Raw genomic sequence first — 20,034 nt, forward strand, 5'->3', positions numbered from 1 at the left:
ACCAAAATTACATTCGAGGGTTGCGTGTTTATATTCTAAATTAATATATCCTCTTCAAAAGACAACAGTGGTAGACATCGATCTTCCAATGATCTTCCCCAAACAGAAGCTCAAAATCAATGATCACCACGTTGGATCGAGGATGAAACAGGGTATATAATTGATTTGGTTCCGTTTCTGTGTCACTGCTTTTCCATTTGCTTAAACTGGTCATGTTTATTGCAAGAACTGTTGAAACTGATATTCTTTGTGCTAGAACTACCACAATTGGTGTTTGAAAACTGGATTTGCTTTCAACTGCTGAAACTGGTTGTATGTGTCAGCCTGGGAATATGGCAAGCCAACCTTTCCTGATGGCCTCCGAACTGGTTTTCCAACCTTCTTGATGAAATTTGGATTGCTCTTCCACCATGTAAAGAAGTATTCTTTATGGAACCTAAGACGGACTGACCTTTGGAAGTAATCTTGGAATGCATGACGTTTCTGGAAATCATCCCAATCAAAGGGCACTCTCAACCTTTCATCCGAACAAGCCTCGACATCTCACGAGGGAGTTGCAAAACCCAACTTAAGATTGTAACTTGTAAGTATTCAAACCCTTTTCCAATTATGTGACGAAAGCTGTTTGTGGTGTGATTAATTAGTTTTAGGTTCTAATGCTGAATCTTTCATGCAATCTTGAATGAATCCTTAACTTCTTTTTCCAATTTAATTTGAACAATTCCAAATTTTACTAATTGTATCAGGCTAACGATTTGTGTTTTTAATTTACAATTTTCGTGGATAGGTCTCTGCTCTCTTTTTTAGGCCAACCACAAGTATAAATATCTTTCGGATTGGTTTCACCGTCTCACCGGATATACGGTTGTCCTCTTGAGCATGGATTATTGTATGTGGTGTTATCTCTCTGGGCCAATGTACCTTTCGGCAATAATATTAAAATTGTGGAAGAAATTCACAAGAGATCAAAATATCAATGGACCAAATGAAGCCACTACAATCAGTAGCGGAGAAGATAGTATAGTGTAGATCATTTAACTATCCTGTAGGTAGGTAGTTTGGCAGTGTTTATGCATGGAAAAAAAAAGGTTATGTTTAGTTCTTCTGAGGTGAATTTTTAATATATATTTTGTAAAACATGTTCTTTTGTAAGTATTTGAATTATATATAAAGAAAGGCATTTTCTCCTCTATATTATTTCAGTATGGAAGTTCTAATCTACCGGCATTAAATAGATTATATCTTGTAAATTATAATATTTTTGTAATTTTAAAAACATTGTCTTATATATAGGACTAATTGAGATTTATCAAACAAGATCCATATTGGATATAAAATTCATTATCAATTTAAAGATATAATTAATTTCTTATCCGGTTAGAATATAACGATGAACTATTTTTTTGATATCAGGTAGTATCTTTTTTGATTCTTTGTATTTTTTTCGTGGAAAAATTGAGCATCAAATTTATATTTAGCTAACGAAAAATAAGATTAAAACCCCCCCGATATTGTTCGGTATTGGTTAGTATCACCCGCCATTTAAGCCAGCCGAACCGGAATTACTACTAGTATAATTTTAGGATATTGATTTTGCCAAAAAAATTAATTTGTCTTTCTCTTTCCTTCCTTTTACTCAGTTATTATAGGAGTATTAACAAGGTCGGCCCTACATAAAGATCTAAAACCGCAGCATTGAAAAAATAATGGCAGGGAGAAATACTATTGCGCTCGCAAATAGTACTCCCTCCGTCCTCTTATTATAGTCCAGTATTTTATTTTGGGCTGTCTCTTAATAAGTGTCCATTTGGTAAAGTTAGTGGGTAAAAGTTGGTACATTATCTATTTTGTCCCTAAAAGTAGATTCCATTTTGAAAAGTTAATGAGTAAAAAGTGTAATGATGATGGGTAAGTAGGGAAAGTGAAGGAAAAAGTTGATGTGAAATGTATAATGATGATATTTTTTTAATAAGTTGGAGTTACGAAGTAGGACATTTTAAAAAAGACGGAGGGAGTATATTTTATAAAAATCTAAAACCGCAGCGTTGAAAAAATAATGGCAGGGAGAAATACTCTATTTTTTTTGGTCAAACAGAATTTACTCTTGCGTGGTTGTTTGATTCTCCCAATATTTTTGTTCCTTTTCTTGATGAAAAACTATTGAGTGTTCGGTTGCACAATCATGTAGTACAGTGCCAAATCCCTTCATTTGTGGTTGATAAACTAAGCGACAACTGCCCCAAATTAATTAAGGTCATTTTAGGAATGGCGAAGCGGTGATTCTATCAGCCATATTTTCACTATTTTACATTGATGTGAAACCAACAACGAATACATTTGCTCTATAATAATTACGGTCATGGATGAACTTGGAACACTATGTGACAGTATGTACTAGCTCCAAGACATATAAAAATTATCTACCTTCTAGATGTAGTTATCACAGAATGGTGGAATTTTGATACTAAAGTATGTGGTTTTTAAAAATATGATGTGATGTTTATAATCTCTCCAAGTGAATTGCCCTCAGAAGTCCAGTCCTGTTTGGACTTCTACGAAACCTTTTCGAACTCACATTTGTAATGGAAGGCTAAGTTGGAACTTGTCGAAAGAAGCGAAAAAAGAAGAGAGAAATTTAAAATTTTCTCCTCCCATGTTTGGTACTTAAAATACAAGTACAAATTTTAAATTGGGCACTGCTATTCGCAGCCCTCTATTTACTCCCATAGCCCGTTAAAAATTTTCAATTATACTCGACAGTTAGTTACCGAAATTGAGATATATTTTCAGCGTCCAATTACCGAAATATAATATTTTTTTCAACAGATGTTTACCGAAAATGCATGTTCGGCAGTTGTTTACCGAAAGTTGAACATATTTTCGACATGTAGTTACCGAAATATAATCTTGTTTTCAACAGCAATTTACCGAAATGTTATTTATGATTTTCAACAATCATTTACCGAAATTTAGTGGGCTACGGGAGTAAATAGAGGGCTGCGAATAGCGGCGCCCCTTAAATTTCAATTCAACGTCTTTTTTTTCAACTTTTCTCTAGTTTTTTCTCTCATTCCATTTTTAATTACTTTTTCTTCTTATCCCTTTCTTTTCCTAAGTTCCAAATAGAGTCGAAATCTTTCACTTTTAGAGCTCATTTGAACATCAACATTTCTAATAGTAATTAGTTTGACGAATATTGATAAATACATGATAGCAACGTGTATAGTAATAGATACCGATAGGTATATCATAATTTCAATTTTGATTAATTAGATGATGATCTATTTCTGCTAATAATTTCAAAGTTGAACAGCTCATGACTGTTCGTTTTATAAGCCAATACTCAATTTTCATTATATATACACACACACTAGTGTTTATCCGTGCCTACGGCACTACGTACCCCGATTGGAATTGCCCATGCCTATGGCACTTGCTAGCTAGTGGCTCAAACATTAGTGTGTAGTATGTGATCCTCTTTTGAGTGGCACGAAAGAGAATTACCCATACTTATGGCACTCCACCAACTATACATTTAAGCTAGCTACAAAGAACTATTAATTTGCCTATGGAATTCCAGTAAATACCAGGTAAAAAGTTAAAACCAAGCAACACATAAGTTAGTGCTCTGCATCAACGAAATGAGAAAAAATCTAAGCAAATCAGCTAGTACTCTGCATTTAACAGCATAAGAGCAGATATAAGCACACCACCAGTGCTCTGCATAATAAGGGAATGCTTACGGATCTGAAGCATCGCGATTCGACATACTCTTTCCTTCCAATGCAACTTTCACTTTTCTTCCATTTCACTTTTGTGCACCTCGTTGCCTACAACAAAAGAAGTATATGAAAGGATTGAAATCTATATAGAAGAAACCAATTGGATATATGCAACACCATTAAAAAAAAGTGCAAGAAAGCCAAACAACAATGTACAGTTTCATAGCATCAACCAAAAGTTACAATGCATAAGAAATGTGTGAAGATTATTAATCAAAACAGCTGACCTGTCAACTTGTATATGCAAATAGGCTTTTTGACCACAATTTAAGGGAACAAAAGGAAAAAGACTATCTATCAAATGTATCCTAGCCACTGGGTCCCTACTGCTTGCGACCTTAATGTGTGCCGAAATAAAGAGCGCCCCAAGCGTAGGGCTAGGTCAGTTGTAGCATAATAAACTCGGAAGTCCGAGGTCGAATCCACAGGGAGCCAATAGAGCTAGGCCGGAGGTTTGATTTACGAAGGGTTTTTAGCGTTAGGACCGCCAACCTTAGTTCGGTTTTGAGACAGCCGACTTTTGAGTGATGGAAATTCTCTCTACCTCCCAACTTTAATTGAAACAAAGATTGACTAGAAATTAAAAGCGGCAAGGTCTAAGGGTTTATTCCGCCCATAACTTAGGGCGTTCAATGCTTCTCTTCATTAACTCAAGTGAGAGTCATTGTCATTTGATCTCACTCGGATCATTTAACTATGAAAATCAAGTTTAACTCATACAACAAGGTTTGGATATGGAAAGGAACTCATATAGGCATTTTATCAAACACCTAGAGTGCCTTGGTCCTAAGCATTGGGTGTGCCAAGAAGACTTGTCTACACACAATCAAAGAAGTTAACAACCCTAAGTTTAGACCGAAGATTAGAGTGACATTTTGGCAAACACCTAGAGTGACATAGCTCCAAGCATTATATGTGGCAAGAGATCAAGTCCTTGCCTACACATAATCAAAGAGGTTAACAACCCTTGATTTTGTTACATAAAAATAAACTTAATCCTTCACAAATCACATTAAGCACAAGAAATGAAAGAAGCCATTAAAGTACCTAAATCATGGGGTAGAAATCACCCCATGATCGAGCCTTGAACACTACTCACCCATAGTGGGTGTAAACACAAGGCAAAATGAAGAGAGATGAAAATATGGGCAAAAACGAAAATAAAAGCTAGATTAATGTAAAGAACAAGAGTACTTACAACATTAATGAAAGAAATCTACCTTAAAACCTTATTAATCCCACTCCTTTGAAGAGAGAAGGAGAGCTAGAGAAGAGAGGAGAAGAGGGAGGTAGAGAGAGAAAGTGTAAAATGAAGGCTATCCCTAAAAATGGCCTAAAGATGCATTTATATGCCCCAAACATCGGGGTACAAAAGTCTAAACTACCCCTGAAATGTCCAAAAATCAGGTACAAAAATCTGCAGAAACTTCCAGGCGCTATGGGTAGGGCCGTTTTTGGGCTACGGGTAGCGGTCTTGTTTTGAAATTTTGACACAGTTTCTGATCACTGGCTATAGCTAGAACCATTTTTGGACTACGGGTAGCGGCTAGACAATTTTGATATTCCTTTGATTCTTCAGCCTTAGCATGCTGTTTGGGCTTCTGTTGTCCCGCACACCCTCCGAAGTTACTTTCATTATTCTTGGGATTCGACGACGAAGTGGCACATGGCCTTGGATGTACGGATATCCTTAGAGTTGATCCATGGCGTCAAAACACGCCTTATTCATGCGATTCACCTGAAAACGTCAAAAACACACCTTTCATGCAATATCGTTCAAATCAAGCAAGTTATGCACTTGTGTGTGACAAAAATGATAGGGATAAACCCTATTATTTACACTATTGAGGGCTTATCACCTACACTGTTAGATCTTGACCACAATTTGAGCATATACCAACTAACAGAGTTGGTATGGAGTTGTATTGCCCAAGAATCCATTGATTTTAGGCCTATGTACACATTCACTTCTCGCAATTTCTTTCCAAAAAAATGAAGGTACAATGGGAAGGAGAAAAAATAAATGGAGGTACAAAATGAAGGTGCAGTAGAATCCAAGTCTTCCATCAAAACTCCTGACATAATCCTTGAGTAAAGAGTGTATGGAAGGACCCAAATTCAGTTCCTGCAAAGTTTTCTAAGTTAATAGTCTGAAAAGTGAGAATCAAGAATACCAAGCAATTCCATATTAGACAATGGAATAACGTTCCTCTGAAATTTCTTGCCTCGTGGGATTCTATACTCTTTTCAATTCATTCCTGATATGCAAGTAATGAATAAGGCTTGCCCGATATGTGGCTATCAAGTTTAAGTTTTATCACTAACGGATTGGGATTCAGTCTTGTTTCTAGGCTCCCCTGTTGCAATTACTCCCATGCCTCTCAGGAAAACGCGAATAAAAACAAATGGTATGAAAACATTTTATGAATTTCTAAAAAAAATAGAACCAGCAAAGAGTAAAAATAGAGAATGAAGGTTGCCTTAGCATTAATTTATAAACTACATGAAAAAGTTCAACAAAATAGAAAAGTCATTCCCCCTGTATTTTCATTCCCTTAGCATAGAGGTTGCCTTAACTTTTCTCTTACACGCCAATTACGTTCTTGCAGATTTGCATGTGCTCAGAACGCATGTACCAAGTAATCTGATTGCTTAACTTAATCGTATACACTGCCAACTATCAACCAAACCAACATGGCTTTGTAGACATCCCAATTTGAACCTATGAAAATTCCTTAATTTGTGGCTTTGTGGTCCCCCAATGAATTTGAATCGATATGAATCCTGGTTATGGTGGAATTTTGCTTGTTGGAGTCTCAAAAATCAAAATCAATTCAATAAATTAGGTCCCAATCGCTCGGAATCATTCCTAAGCGCTCAGGACTTATTTACAAAAGCCCAAATTTTGCTCATTCCTGAGCGCTCAGGAGATTCAATTCCGCGCGCTCGGATCCACTTTCGAGCGCTCTGGTCAACTGATTTTCCATAGTAATTTGAATTTTCCAGCTTTTTCAGCCATCACATAGCTATGTTTTCCACCACGTTGGTCATTGCTATAGTAGTTTTGACTTGAATTATCAAAAGATCAAATCATGTCTCTTTTAATATTTTTATGTTATTTTATAATTAAATTTCAAATTTCAAATCTAATTTCCTTGGCCTATAAATAGAGGCTCTCATGCCACATTTTGGAGAGGATAAAACACCACAAAATTCTGCTCTCACTCTCTCATTTTCAAAGCACGAACCTCTCTTTGCAAAGAAAATCATTTTCCTAAAATCTTGTCCAAAATCAAAGCCATTACAAGCACTCCAAGAAAATTCAGGAAATTCAGGGATTATACTCGGTCCTGATTTCTGAATTTTCTTACTACATTCCACACTTAAAATCCAACTAGGATGCAAGATTCCATTTAAGAAGGTAGATTTCTTCTACTTTTCAAGCCAAAAGGCTATCATCCTTCTGAGGGAGGTCATTCAGTCCACTCCAATCCTTTACACTAGATGTGTGGTTGAATGATAACCGAACCTGTCAACGAAATCGTCACCCAAAACAATCAACCTCGGTCCCAACCTCGTGTTTTCTCTCAGTTCTCGGCAACTCTCTCTGTAGTGCTTAAAAAACCGGTAGAAAGTGATATCCTCATACCTCTCAACCCAACTCCACTCCCTCAAAAACTTCCTACTTCCCATAACCCCAATGCTTATTGTGCCTATCACCAAAACGTAGGCCACCCCACCAACAATTGCTTCCGACTCGACATGCTATCCTAGATCTTATCGAAAACAAAACCATCCCGGTCCCACCACAAAAACCCAACACTGTCTCTAACCCACTACCAAAGCATTCAAACCCCCAAACTAATAACATTGATCTCGAATCGCCCTTTGACCTAAGCCAATACATCGTACTTGCAGCCCATCCAAAGATGATCATTGAGGTGCCAATAGAAGAAGCTATTTGTGTGATCCAGACTCTAGATTGGGAATTTGAGTTAAGGTGGCAATCTGCAATTGAAATATTTCAGGACATAGAAAACCGGGCACAAGTCGACGGTGTGTGGCCAGCCCCAGAGCTTGAGGACATTCAAGATTGGAAAATGGAGCATGGAGGGAAGAGTGGGAGGAAAGACAAACAGACCCATTTAATGGATACTCGCTCTACGCCTTATTCTCGGAATTGGAATTAGCCAATGAGGAGGAGGACGATTGCGAACGGGAAGCTGAGCCTGCCATGTGGCATCGAGTAGAAGATGAGGACCCTCTTACGTTACAACCTTACCTCTCCTTTTTCATGGGGAAGAAGTTCAACAAGAACAGACCTACTGAATCCGCGAATTCTTTTTGCACAATTCCATGATGAAACCCTTGACACCATAACAGAAGGTTTGGATGATTACTTTGAATACATGACTAGGCAGATTGAACCAAACACCGATTTCCCTTCACCTTACATCATCAACAAAACACTTCCACAGCCTGTTGTACAGATTTCGGAGGAGCCTCACATTGCCATTCTTAATTCTGAGGACCTTTGGGGGAAAACTGATCTGGTCACTATCTTGGTCAACGGGGAAGAGTTAACGGTCAATAAGGCAATGGTTAATGAGGGTTTAATTAAAAGTGATAACTTTCAGGATTCTCTGGAAGAGGAGAACTTGTGGGATTCTCTTGAAATGGAACTCTTTAATGAAACATTGGAAAAAACAAGGCTGGATAAAGGGAAAAGAAAAGCAGATACCGATCTGTCAAACCTGTGGGATGATCTACCGGATTTTCATACAGAGCCCTCACCCAAGACAATCAGTAACCTTACCAGAAGCGGTCGAATCTACTAGCTTTCCAATTTGCAGAAGGGGAGTTCGTCCCGAGCACCCCCACCTCAAAACGATACAGCCCAATCATCCAGTTCTACCATATCAGCCACCCCAAACCAAGCCACTAACCCAAACAACTCTTTCACTTCCATTCCCTAAAACAACCCTTCAAATTCCATCGATCCCAAAACTACCCGGCACTAAGACCCGATTCTTGATGTCGACCCTATCATAAAACAGCTTGATAGAACCCCAGCCCCAATGTCGATTTGGGGAGTATTGGAATCTTCTCGTGAGCTCCGTCGTTGGCTCATCAATACTCTTACCAAGTTTGAAGTCACCCCTGACATAACCTTGGAAGCCATGGTTGCACTCATCACCCCTAACTTTGCCAGGCATACCCTAGCTATCACTAAAAAAGACCTCGCACCAGAGGGTGCTGACCACAATAAACCCTACACATAACCATGAAATGCCTTGGAAAATGGGTTCCAGCCATCCTAATTGACAATGGTTCCGCTATCAATGTATGTCCCCTCCGAACTGCTTATTGCTTAGGTCTAAAAAATAAGGACTTCACGCCATCACCTCTAGGTGTCCATGCCTATGATAACACGCGACGTTACGTCATAGGAACAGTCAACCATGAGTTGGTGACGGGAGAGTTCAAGACAATTGTGGAATTCTGTGTCCTTAAGATACCTGCTTCATTCAACCTCTTGTTGGGAAAGCCGTGGCTCCACTGTCCTAATGTCATAGGAGTACCTTCCACCCTGCATCAGAAACTCATACTAGGACTGGACTCAGGAACACTTATCATTCACTGAGATTATGGAATCCGCCCCCATTTCGAAGACAACTAGCCACTATTGGAGATCATGCATGGGGAAAAAGACATAGCTATGGGTGGCTTTGCGGTAATGACGGAAAAAGTTTGTACCATTTGGGCTAATGATGGTTTCTTGGTGAGTTCTGCAACACTAGAAATTATGCGAAGAATGAATTACATGTGAGGCATGGGCTTGGGCCATGATCAGCAAGGGGTCTCGAAATTCCCCCACTTCTTTAGAAGCAATGAGCGTTTTGGCCTCGGATATGTACCAAAGAGGTGTGACCCAAAGAAAAGGTGGCATAATCGTGCTCATGCCAGAGTCATTGAGGAGAAGCCAGTGGTTGGTTTTGTATCAGAAGAAGAGAAAATCTTGTACTAGGGGTAGCCAGAGCCCTATTTTGATGTGGAAGCAAAGAAAGAATACCTTGGATTCAAAATCTTTGTTGAGGATACTTGGGACAGCAAAGATGAAGCTAAAAAGAGAGAAGAGCTTGTCAGAGCATTGCACACTGACTGGGTCGAGGCATTTGATCAAGGCAGTCTCCGATCGATGTTTGGGGATGAAAATCCAGGGGGTATGGATGAAGATGCAGTGGCACTGATACTCGGAGAAGAAGGCGCTTGCAAGGACCCCTCTGCACTCATTGTGGATGCTGCAGGCTGTTATGAAAATTGTGTCTTTATCCCTCTTGTAAAGCATGCTCACACGGCTAAGTCTGAATCAGATACTGATTCTGCGTCTAGCTGTGAGTCGGAGTTTGTGCCTATCGGCCCTCCTTGTCAAAGTTTCTATTTCGAGTTTGAGTCAACTGCTGTATTCCCTCCTGTCGTGGAGCTTTTCAATGAAGATGAAGTGAATGGTGCTTTTTCTTACTTGTCGCATTTTGAAATAAATAGTGTAAAACCTGACGATAAAGGAATAGATTTCGACGGGGACATCCCTAAAGAGATCCGTTCCCTCATCGAACGGGAAAATGAAAGGCGTGCTCAGCCTCTAAAAGAAGAAATGGTCTCAATAAACTTGGGTGATGAGGGGAACCCTTGGATGGTTCAAGTCGGTTCCAAGCTGAATCCAGATGAGCTCCAGCAGCTCTCCGATTTACTCAAAGAATTCAAAGATGTTTTTGCCTGGTCTCATGCAGACATGCCCGGAAATTGTCGAGCATAAGATTCCCCTTTTCCCAGATGCAAAACCTATTAAGTAGAAATTGAGAAAGATGCGCCCTGATTGGGTTTTAAAAATAAAAGAACTCACAAGGCAAATTGATGTCGATTTTCTAATAGTAACTGAATACCCAACATGGGTTGCAAACATTGTGCCCACTCCAAAAAAGGACAGGCGGATTAGAGTCTACGTCAATTTTAAAGATCTGAACAAAGCGAGTCCTAAAGATGATTTTCCGCTGCCACACATAGACATACTTGTCGATAATACTGCAGGACACGCTTTGTTGTCTTTCATGGATGGTTTCTCTAGATACAATCAGATTCTTTTGGCTCCGAAAGACAGGGAAAAGACCACCTTCATCACCGAGTGGGGTACTTATTGTTACCGCGTCATGCCTTTTGGGTTGAAAAATGCAGGGCCAACGTATCAGAGGGCTGCTACGACTCTGTTGCACGACATGATTCACAAGCAGGTCGAAGTATACGTAGATGACATGATTGTTACGGCAAAGAAGCGGGAAGATCATCTATCTGTGCTAAGGAGGTTCTTTGAAAGGATTCGGAAGTACAGAATGCGTCTGAATCCACTAAAGTGCACGTTTGGTGTCACGGTAGGGAAAATGTTGGGGTTTATGATCACGGCCCGTGGGATTGAGGTAGACCCTTCCAAGATCAAAGTTATTCTCGAGATGGAACCTCCACAATCTGAAAAGGAGGTACGCGATTTCTTGGGAAAAATCCAGTTCATTAGCCGGTTCATCGCTAAGTTGACTTCAACATGTGAGCTAATGTTTCGCCTGCTCAAGAAGGATGTGAAATTTGAATGGAATGATAGGTGCCAGAAAGCCTTTGAGGCTGTTCGAAAGTATATCCAAAATCCACCAATCCTGATGCTGCCTATTCCAGGAAAACCTTTGATCATTTACCTGTCTGTCACGCCCTCAGCAATGGGGTGCATGATGGCACAAGAAGGAGAAAATGGGGTTGAAAGGGCAATCTATTACCTCAGCAAGAAGATGGTGGGTTGTGAAGAACGGTACACGCCACTAGAGAAGACATGTTAGTCACTCGTTTGGGCCACCAAGGAATTGAGACACTACATGCTTGCTTATTCGATGATACTGATTTCTCGAACAGATCCACTCAAATATCTATTCAAGAAGCCAGCACTTACTGGTAAATTAGCACGTTGGTTGCTCTTATTGGCTGAATTTGAAATCAAATAAATCGGAAGTCTGTAAAAGGGAGAGCGGTGGCTGAGTTCTTAGCGGATCGTCCGATTGGAAGTCCAGAACATATTGAATTTTGATTCCCTGATGAGAACGTAATGGAAACAAGAGATGAAACATGGACTCTATATTTTGATGGGGCATTTAATCAAAATGGGTTTGGTATAGGTATTCTTTTAGTATCATCGGAGGGATCACATATCCCTCTCGCTTTCAAGCTGAATTTCGAGGTGACCAACAACGAAGTAGAGTACGAGGCTTGTATCGTAGGGATGGAAGCAGCATCAGAAATCGAGGTCAAGGTATTGGAAGTTGTTGGTGACTCGTACTTGGTAGTTTCTCAGGCAAATGGGGATTGGAAAGTGAGAAACGTGAAAATGAAACAATATCACCAAGAACTTGATGATCTTATTCCCAGATTTGAAAAAGTGACCTTCATGCACGTACCGAGAAGAAAGAATCGCTTCGCTGATGCCCTAGCAACTTTGGCGTCTATGATTGAATTACCAATCGGGGTGAAATTGAGGCCGGTCACGATCAACAAAGGGGTAGATGAGTGTACGAGTATGTCATGAACATTGACAAACCGAATGACGGGTTGCCGTGGTATCACGATATTTGGAATTTTGTCGAGAAAGGAGAATTTCCTGCAGAAGCAACTAAAAAGGATCGGATTGCATTGCAGCAGTTGGCGTCTCAATACATCATTTGTGGAGGACAATTGTACTAGCGACCTCCATGCAGAGTTCACAAGTTGTGTATTCACGAGAATGACGTAAGGAGAGTGATGGAAGAAATTCATGAAGGAGTTTGCGGACCTCACATGAATGGTATGATGCTCGCTAAGAAAGTCTTGAGACAAGGATACTATTGGTCAACTACGGAGATTGATTGTATGAAATATGTGCGACGATGCCATAAATGTCAAACGCACACCAATCTCATTCATGTTCCGCCATCAGAGCTACACCCTATGGCGACACCTTGGCTATTCTCAGCTTGGGGTATTGATGTCATTGGGAAAATCACTCCAACAGCATCCAATGGTCATAAGTTTATCCTTGTAGCTGTCGATTACTTCACCAAGCGGGTCGAAGTTGTGTCATACAAAACATTAACAGTCCAGGTGGCGCATTTCATCAGGCAAAATATCATTTACTAGTATGGAGTCCCACAAGCCTTTGTATCGAATAATGGATCTCATTTCAAAGGGAAACTCCTGGAACTGTTTGAGGAATTCAAAATCCAAATTCATCATTCAACGACCTATCGACCACAAACAAACGGGGCAATTGAAGCAGCAAACAAGACAATCAAAATGATCCTTGAAAGGACTACACAGTCAGCTAGGAATTGGCATGATCAGCTACCGCTAGCTTTATGGGGATACCGAACGTCTATTCGTATGCCAATAGGGGCAACACCCTATTCTTTAATGTATGGTATGGAAGCCATTCTCCCCATTGAGCTAGAAGTATTGTCATCGAGAGTCATGGCCGAATGTGGGATGAATGAGGCTGAATGGATCAGTGGGAGGTTCGAGGAGCTTATGTTGTTCGACAAAAGGAGATTATGGGTGTTGTACCACATCCAGGGCTATCAGAGAAGAATCACCCGGGCATTCAACAAGAAAGTGAAGTCGAGGGATCTGTAAGAGCGGGATATGGACGTCAAAGAGATACGTGCGCCAGTTTTTGATCTGCGGGGCAAGTTTCGACCAAAATGGGCTAGGCCGTACATCATCAAGACGATTCTTTCCGGAGGAGCTGCATCAATTATTGATCTTGATGGCAATGAATTTTCCAGTCTTGTCAATTTGGACCAGCTCAAGCGCTATTACCCCTGAGAGAGCGGTACGAGGCAAAAATTAGAGCAAAATGCCTGCTAGGCCGAAAACCCGAAGGGGCGGCTTAGGCAAAAGTTAAAAGAGCTCGCTAGGCAAAAAACCCGAAAGGGCGGTTCTAGGCAAAAATTAGAGCGTCAATACCTGAGCGAACCCTAGCCCGAACTACGTATTGGCTTGATTCTCTTGTACAAGAGATATGTAGGCAACTTCACTCTGAGGTTCGGTCATAAATTCAACTCCAAATTAACAAGTCAAATAATAAAAACAAAGGCGCTTTTACAATGAACCGAAAGGGGGAACCCCCATCAATCAATTTTATTTTGAACATTTCTTCGTTACATGCTGAGCACGAAAGAAAGAGAAAAATACAAAACACTTTTTATTTCAAAAAGCAGCAAAGTAATCAGTTAACCCATTCGTGCTTGCACATCCCTCCGTAACCACTTTTTGTATCTTCTAGTCTAGCTGGTTTCAAAATTTGGATCGCTAGGTGTAGTCTGGCAGTTTATCCATGTCTGGACATAGCTTCAAAGACCTAAAGCAGTGAACGGAGGGAGATGAAGCACTTTAGATTCCAGAGGTGGCATGCATTGGCTAATTCCGAGTTGGTGAAGAATGTGGAACGGCAGGTAAAACGTGAAGTTCGTCAGCCCAGCCAGATACACTTGCTGGGAACCCATGTTACACACAGTCATGGCAAGCAACCTCAACCAACGACAGTACCAGGAAATATACTCCTCACCAACCGACGCGAGGAAGTCGTCCCAATCTTTGGTTACACCAAGAGGACGGTTCCACTCACTAGGACGATACAACCAATTCTCAGGAGGAGGTGTCATCATGTTCAGCTGGTTGCAGAGCCACATCTGTTAGAACAAAAAGAGAGAAAACAAGTGAGAAGCCAGATAAAACCTAACTGTGCATCGAGTTAAAATAAATGTGAGAAATAGAAAAAGGAGAGCTGAGTGAGGTCCCTGCCTAAAGTAAAAGTGGGCTACCCCTGAAAGTTTGTGTTCTGCCAGCATGAACCACATCAAGTTCCATTAGAGTTTCGGCAAGTACTAGCGGTGCCACATCCTTACATGCCTCAATCTGAGCCGCGACCCCCACCAGCAAGGAGCTTGGCTCACCAATAGAGGGAACCAACAGGAAGGCCGCTAAAAGACAAATGTAGCAAGCTGTCATACGATGACCTTGGTATTTGAAGTCTGTCAAATCCCTGGGCAGGCTGAACATTTCAAACAATCGTAAGATGTTGACTATACCACTCTAGATGCGGTAATCAGTAGCACCGCAGCTCACTCCCAATTTGGTCTGGAGAAGCTTTTTCATGCTCTCTCGGACCATCAGGACGATTGGTTCATCTGAATCGCGACTCCTGAGGTATGCATGAAACTCTTCCACGGTCAGGCAAAGTTCTTGGATACCAAACCTGAAGACGTGCACCTCCGGATCCCAAAAATGCATCGCCGCATGCAGAAGGTCGAGCTGAATGTGGATGTCTCGGAGATATTTCAGTGCATGGAGGCAATGCCCTCGGAAGTTCAACCAATCAATGCCTTCGAGGCTGTCCAGCCATGGACGAAGTAAAACTTGGTTGAGCATAGCCATGAAGAATGGACGTTGATAGGAAGTAATGATGAAGTATGAGCAACGGAATGTAAGTAGTTTGTTAAAGGGCAGTATCTGTAAGAGACCTTGCATGGTTTTATAGAACCACATGCAACATTCCTAGTTTGTATCGTACATGCAAGGTTAAAGGAAGTATAAAGAATGCATGGGATTTGTCTTAAAGGATATTATATTATGCGGAGCAGATGAAGCCAAAGCTGGTATACGTCTAAATATATTACATGCAAAAGAAAATAATGTACAAGAAGCCAAAAGTTCTCTTAGAAGTTAGTTTAGGTCTGTAGACAACAACAGACTTGAGCGCTCAGGAGTGAGGATCTGAGCGCTCAGGAGTGCACTTCCGAGCGCTCGGGAGTGCTGCCAAATTTTGACAGACTGTTTTGGGCAATGTATGTTGCTGAAATTTGGTATTCACATGATTCCAATGATCAAGGCCAATCTCAGTCTATGTAAAGAGGGATACAGTAGCTTCCACGCACAGTTTTCATTCAAATTCAAGTTTTTGTCCTAAATCTCCTCATTTCTTGAAATTTTCACTCACCAGGATATGTCAAATTTCGTTCTAGGGGTATTTTGGTAATTTGGTCGAATCCCACAAGTCGTAATGGGTTATAGTGACCATACGGTGTAGTTGGTTTTGAATAAGAGGGCCTGATAATAATTTTTGCCTCTCCAAGGACTGAATTTGTCGTTTTTCTCACTCAAATGCTATAAATTCCACGTTTAGGGCATTTTCATTTATTTAGCCACACTGTTTGCATCTTGTAAATTCATGAGGGTTGTCATTCGTCTTATGGGCATTGGTATAAATTCATGTGCCCTTTTAATAATTTTCAGGCTAGTCGATGGTAGTATTTGATACATTCTTAATGCTATGCAAGAGTTTAAAAGAAAGAAATGCAATTTTCATTAACAAAAGTAGTATATACAATGATCAAAAGAAGGGTATCCTTGTCTGAGAGCTACCTACAGGGGCACACAGACCCAAGCAAAAACCAAGGCACGCAGGCCTGAAACCTACAACTACTCGCGGCACGCTGGCTCCCGTAAAACTAGCAAAGTAAAAGCAGCTCAGATGTGTCACGATTTCTTCTGTGGTGGATCCTCCTCCTCAGAACTCTCATCACCATTAGGAGGATCAGGTAAACCAGAGTCGGTAACTGAATCAAAAGCCCCTGGTGACTCTTCTGATCCCTCCGCCTCACCCGACTCCTCCGGCTCTTCAAGCTCAAGCTGTCTTTGGATCACCAGTTATGGACGTAACTTAAACCAGCGGCTCTCCGCCTGGGTCACTCTAGGGGCTGAAGATCCAATGGTTGCCTGGGATTGTGCCCGAGTCGTGTGATGGGTCTCCTCATGCACCTGCACCTGCATATCATGAATACATGTCAAAAACATATACATTTTCAAATAAGATATACATGAACAAAACATTCATTTATGTCATACCTGTGGTGGCTCCGTAACTGGAGTAGCAGCTGGCTCAGGGGCAGGACGGGTCTGTAATGTCTTCCCTCTGGCACAATCACGCAAAAGCTTGCCCATCAAAAGTCGAATTGCATACTATTAAATCAATTATTTTACCGGATCTTGAAGGTTCATGTTCGGGCGAGGCAGGTGCGAGATATCCACAATTGCTCGAGCGCCTGTCCGATCTCGGACTGGCTCTGGAGCATCCTCGCTCCTTACTGTAGCCTCCGCACCACCTCTCCCCCGACCTTGGAAGTTGGTACCTCGACCTCTACGTCTTTGAGGGCGGTCACCACAGCCTCGCTCTTCTCCAACCCTAGCTCCAGAAGCTGCTCTCCTAGCCTCAATTTCAGCTGCGCATCTTTGGAGCTATTGCTCCACGCCTAGGCTCATGGCCAAATACCTTTCCTTGTAAGCGTCGTAATCTATTGTTGGCCTCAAAACCCCTCCAAATTGGTATTAGGTGCTGTGAATTGCTCAAGCTCTGCGCATAAGTAGGTATCAGTCCTCTGCACTCTGGGAGGGAGTGGCCCCGGTTCTATGAACGCCGAGAGACCAAGTGACTGACGAGTCAAGCGATCCCCCGAGTACCATTGCCAGCCCAAGGGGCACTCTAGTAGCACTCTACTCTTCATCACCTCTCAACTCCTCACCGGACACTCTGCTTCCAGCTTATCCCAACATTTCCAATGAACCTGCATTCGAGGTTTTCACATTAATAATCAAATCAAATAAAGTTTAAACATTATTTGAGAGATGCAGGATATAGCACATACCGAGACACCCGTCAAATTATCTAACCAGCGTCGGAATGTCATCACCTCGCCCCTTCGTTCTTTTATTTTTCTATACTCTTTATTTCAAACTAAGCCTCAAGGAAACAAATTTGGATCTTTACAGGTGTTCTCAGGCAGAAACATCCCTAGCACTTCATATGCCCAAAGCTGCATTCAAGTCGTTTCGATTATTTCAAGGTTCAAATCAATTTCACGCGTTAATCAATAAGCAATAAAGGCACGATTGAGATCATACCTCGACTACTCTCCAGTATCCACCAACGGTATTACCAACACTACGTGAAGAAGCTCCAAGGCATCAGTACAAGGTGCACAGTGCAGCACCTCCCCTGTCATATCTTCCCGCTTGTTTCAAATCAACCAAAGCAGCCAAGTAGCTGAGTTGCACTCGTGTTCGTCGGTTTAGGAACAGAGAAGCCCCAAACAGGTATAGCAAACAAGCTCGGGCTATCTGGGCTGCCTCTTCGTCGCTCTCCGGCTCGTGATCCCAGTAATTAGCAAACTGGCCATATGTTGCCATCCGACCATGGAGTGGAACTCACCCAAGAAACCATATCAGAGCTGCATTGTCATTCACCAAGCCCGTATCATAGGGGATCGGGTCTCCTCCAACCATAAGTCCCGTGATTGCTGCGAAGTTGAGGGGTGTCAGTATCATCTCCCCAAACCTGAAGTGGAAGGTGTTGGTGGTATCCCACCACCTCTCTGTAAGTGCTGTCAACACCGCATGGTCGACCCTAACCATTGTCACAAGCTATATAAAAGGTCCAAGCTTGCTGCTTCTACCAATTCTTGTACGCCAAGGACTTGGCGAAACCCCGGTGGCCATACACATGCGTTGTTCATTGTTACAGGAAAATCAAGAGCATTTGAGAAGAATTTTCTTAGCATGATAATTAACAAATCAAAAGACATTTTAGGGCGTTTCTGATAGTTAAAGTGTGTTATTAGAATTTTACCGTGGTCCATGTCGACGAGATGTGACGATCTCGACTCTCAACAACATGTCTCCCGGATAGTCAGCGTTAGCCAGGGCATAGTTAGTTATTTCCACCGGTTCAAAGAGATGCAACTGCGGAGCATAAGTCTGGGGGGAAAAAGTGGGGCGAGTCTCCCTCCCGAAAGCCTTCGCTTCCTCCACCGCCGCCACTCGTTCTACTACCACCACCTCTTCCGACTCGGGTCCTCCCTTTGGCATCCTGACCCTCTCACTTCCACCTTGGCTCAGTATGACCCCTAATAGGGTAGCCGCCGCCCTCACGTATGAAGACCCGACCTCTCCCAATACTTTTAAAGTCCTTGAATTGACGCTAAGGGCATCCAAGATGTCCCGTGGATCTGTAGACTCCAAAAAATCACCGTCAACTAAGGGAATGGGCTGTGAAGCTCCAATCCCGGCATCCTCATTTCTCGGTTCTACCACAGATGTTCTCAAGACAGGTGTGATAGTAAATAGACCCAGTGTTGCGGCCTCGCTCTCTGCTGCGACATCTTGGCCATTGGCAGAATTCTCCTCCACGGCCTTGAGTAGATCCTCCATAGTAGGAGTGTGAGGGTGGGTCCCCTCGCTTGTGGCTCCACCTTTGGATACTTCAGTACCCTCACTGGCTCCACCTGTCATCATCGCGTCACTTGCAATAGCCACCACACTGCTGGAGGTCGCCCCATTCTCTCCGTCACTAGCTGTCTGTTCTTCTTCCTCCCATGAACTCATTCTCCTTCTTTGACGAGCTTCCTAGCACACCATTGCCCACTGTTGCACCGTTGTGATATCTAAGTCTCGGAGTCGTTCCATTTCATAGATGGACAGAACAATCAAACAATTGAGAGGTGAAAAAGTTAATTGTGAGAGAGAGGAGATGATTGAGGAAGAGAGAAATTGATTGGGAAGGAGTAAGATTGTGGAGAGAAGAATGGAGGATCGTGGGTTCCGTACTCTGGTTATTGAGCGCTTGGAAGTGAGGATGAAACCCTTATGTTCGAAAAGAGGAGGACGAAGATGTTGGGCCCCGCCTATGGTCTCGAGCGCTCAGAACCACTCCTGAGCGCTCAGGAGTGGTCTCGAAACCCTAGTTCCCTTTTTGGTCCCTGTGCCAAGATCTTGATTGCTCGTGCAATAATTCTTTTCCAAATTGCATTTTCAATTAAATTACAAAATCAATCTCAGTCCTGATAACCACTTGTTACAGATTAAGTTCATCGATAATGATTTTTGGTCGTCGATGTATTTTTCTGGTCAAGTGACATTTCAGCATCTAATTCTGTTACATGTCGAAGTTTTAGTTATTCACCTTGAAGCATGGGCCATCCCTGTGTTAGTTTTGTCTTACATGTGTTTGCATTTGCCCCGAAGAACTACGCTGGTCTGATCCCTGCATAAAAGGGTATGTAGGTAGTTCGAATGGGTACGACCTCACTTTTCGAATCTCATTGCATCTTTTGTAATCGATTAAGGGTTCAAT

The 20,034-nt window shown here is 41.8% G+C and overlaps 1 protein-coding gene across 1 annotated transcript; it reads right to left on the minus strand.

Moving 5' to 3' along the window:
• Positions 1 to 16,191: 16,191 nt before the first annotated feature.
• On the minus strand, positions 16,192 to 19,644 carry LOC131322608 (uncharacterized). The gene is made up of 4 exons (XM_058353983.1): positions 17,808 to 19,644; positions 17,552 to 17,719; positions 16,755 to 17,470; positions 16,192 to 16,673 (listed from the first exon to the last, which is right to left on the minus strand). Exon 1 carries the CDS (start codon positions 19,284 to 19,286, stop codon positions 18,528 to 18,530), a length of 759 nt encoding a protein of 252 aa, XP_058209966.1. The 5' UTR covers positions 19,287 to 19,644; the 3' UTR covers positions 16,192 to 16,673; positions 16,755 to 17,470; positions 17,552 to 17,719; positions 17,808 to 18,527.
• Positions 19,645 to 20,034: the final 390 nt, after the last annotated feature.

The sequence above is a fragment of the Rhododendron vialii genome, chromosome 4a (genome assembly GCF_030253575.1).
Source record: "Rhododendron vialii isolate Sample 1 chromosome 4a, ASM3025357v1".
Lineage (NCBI taxonomy): Eukaryota > Viridiplantae > Streptophyta > Magnoliopsida > Ericales > Ericaceae > Rhododendron > Rhododendron vialii.

Bases quoted from the DNA above. Each gene is read 5' to 3' on its own strand.
- LOC131322608 (XM_058353983.1), bottom strand. From the start codon at position 19,286: ATGAGTTCATGGGAGGAAGAAGAACAGACAGCTAGTGACGGAGAGAAT.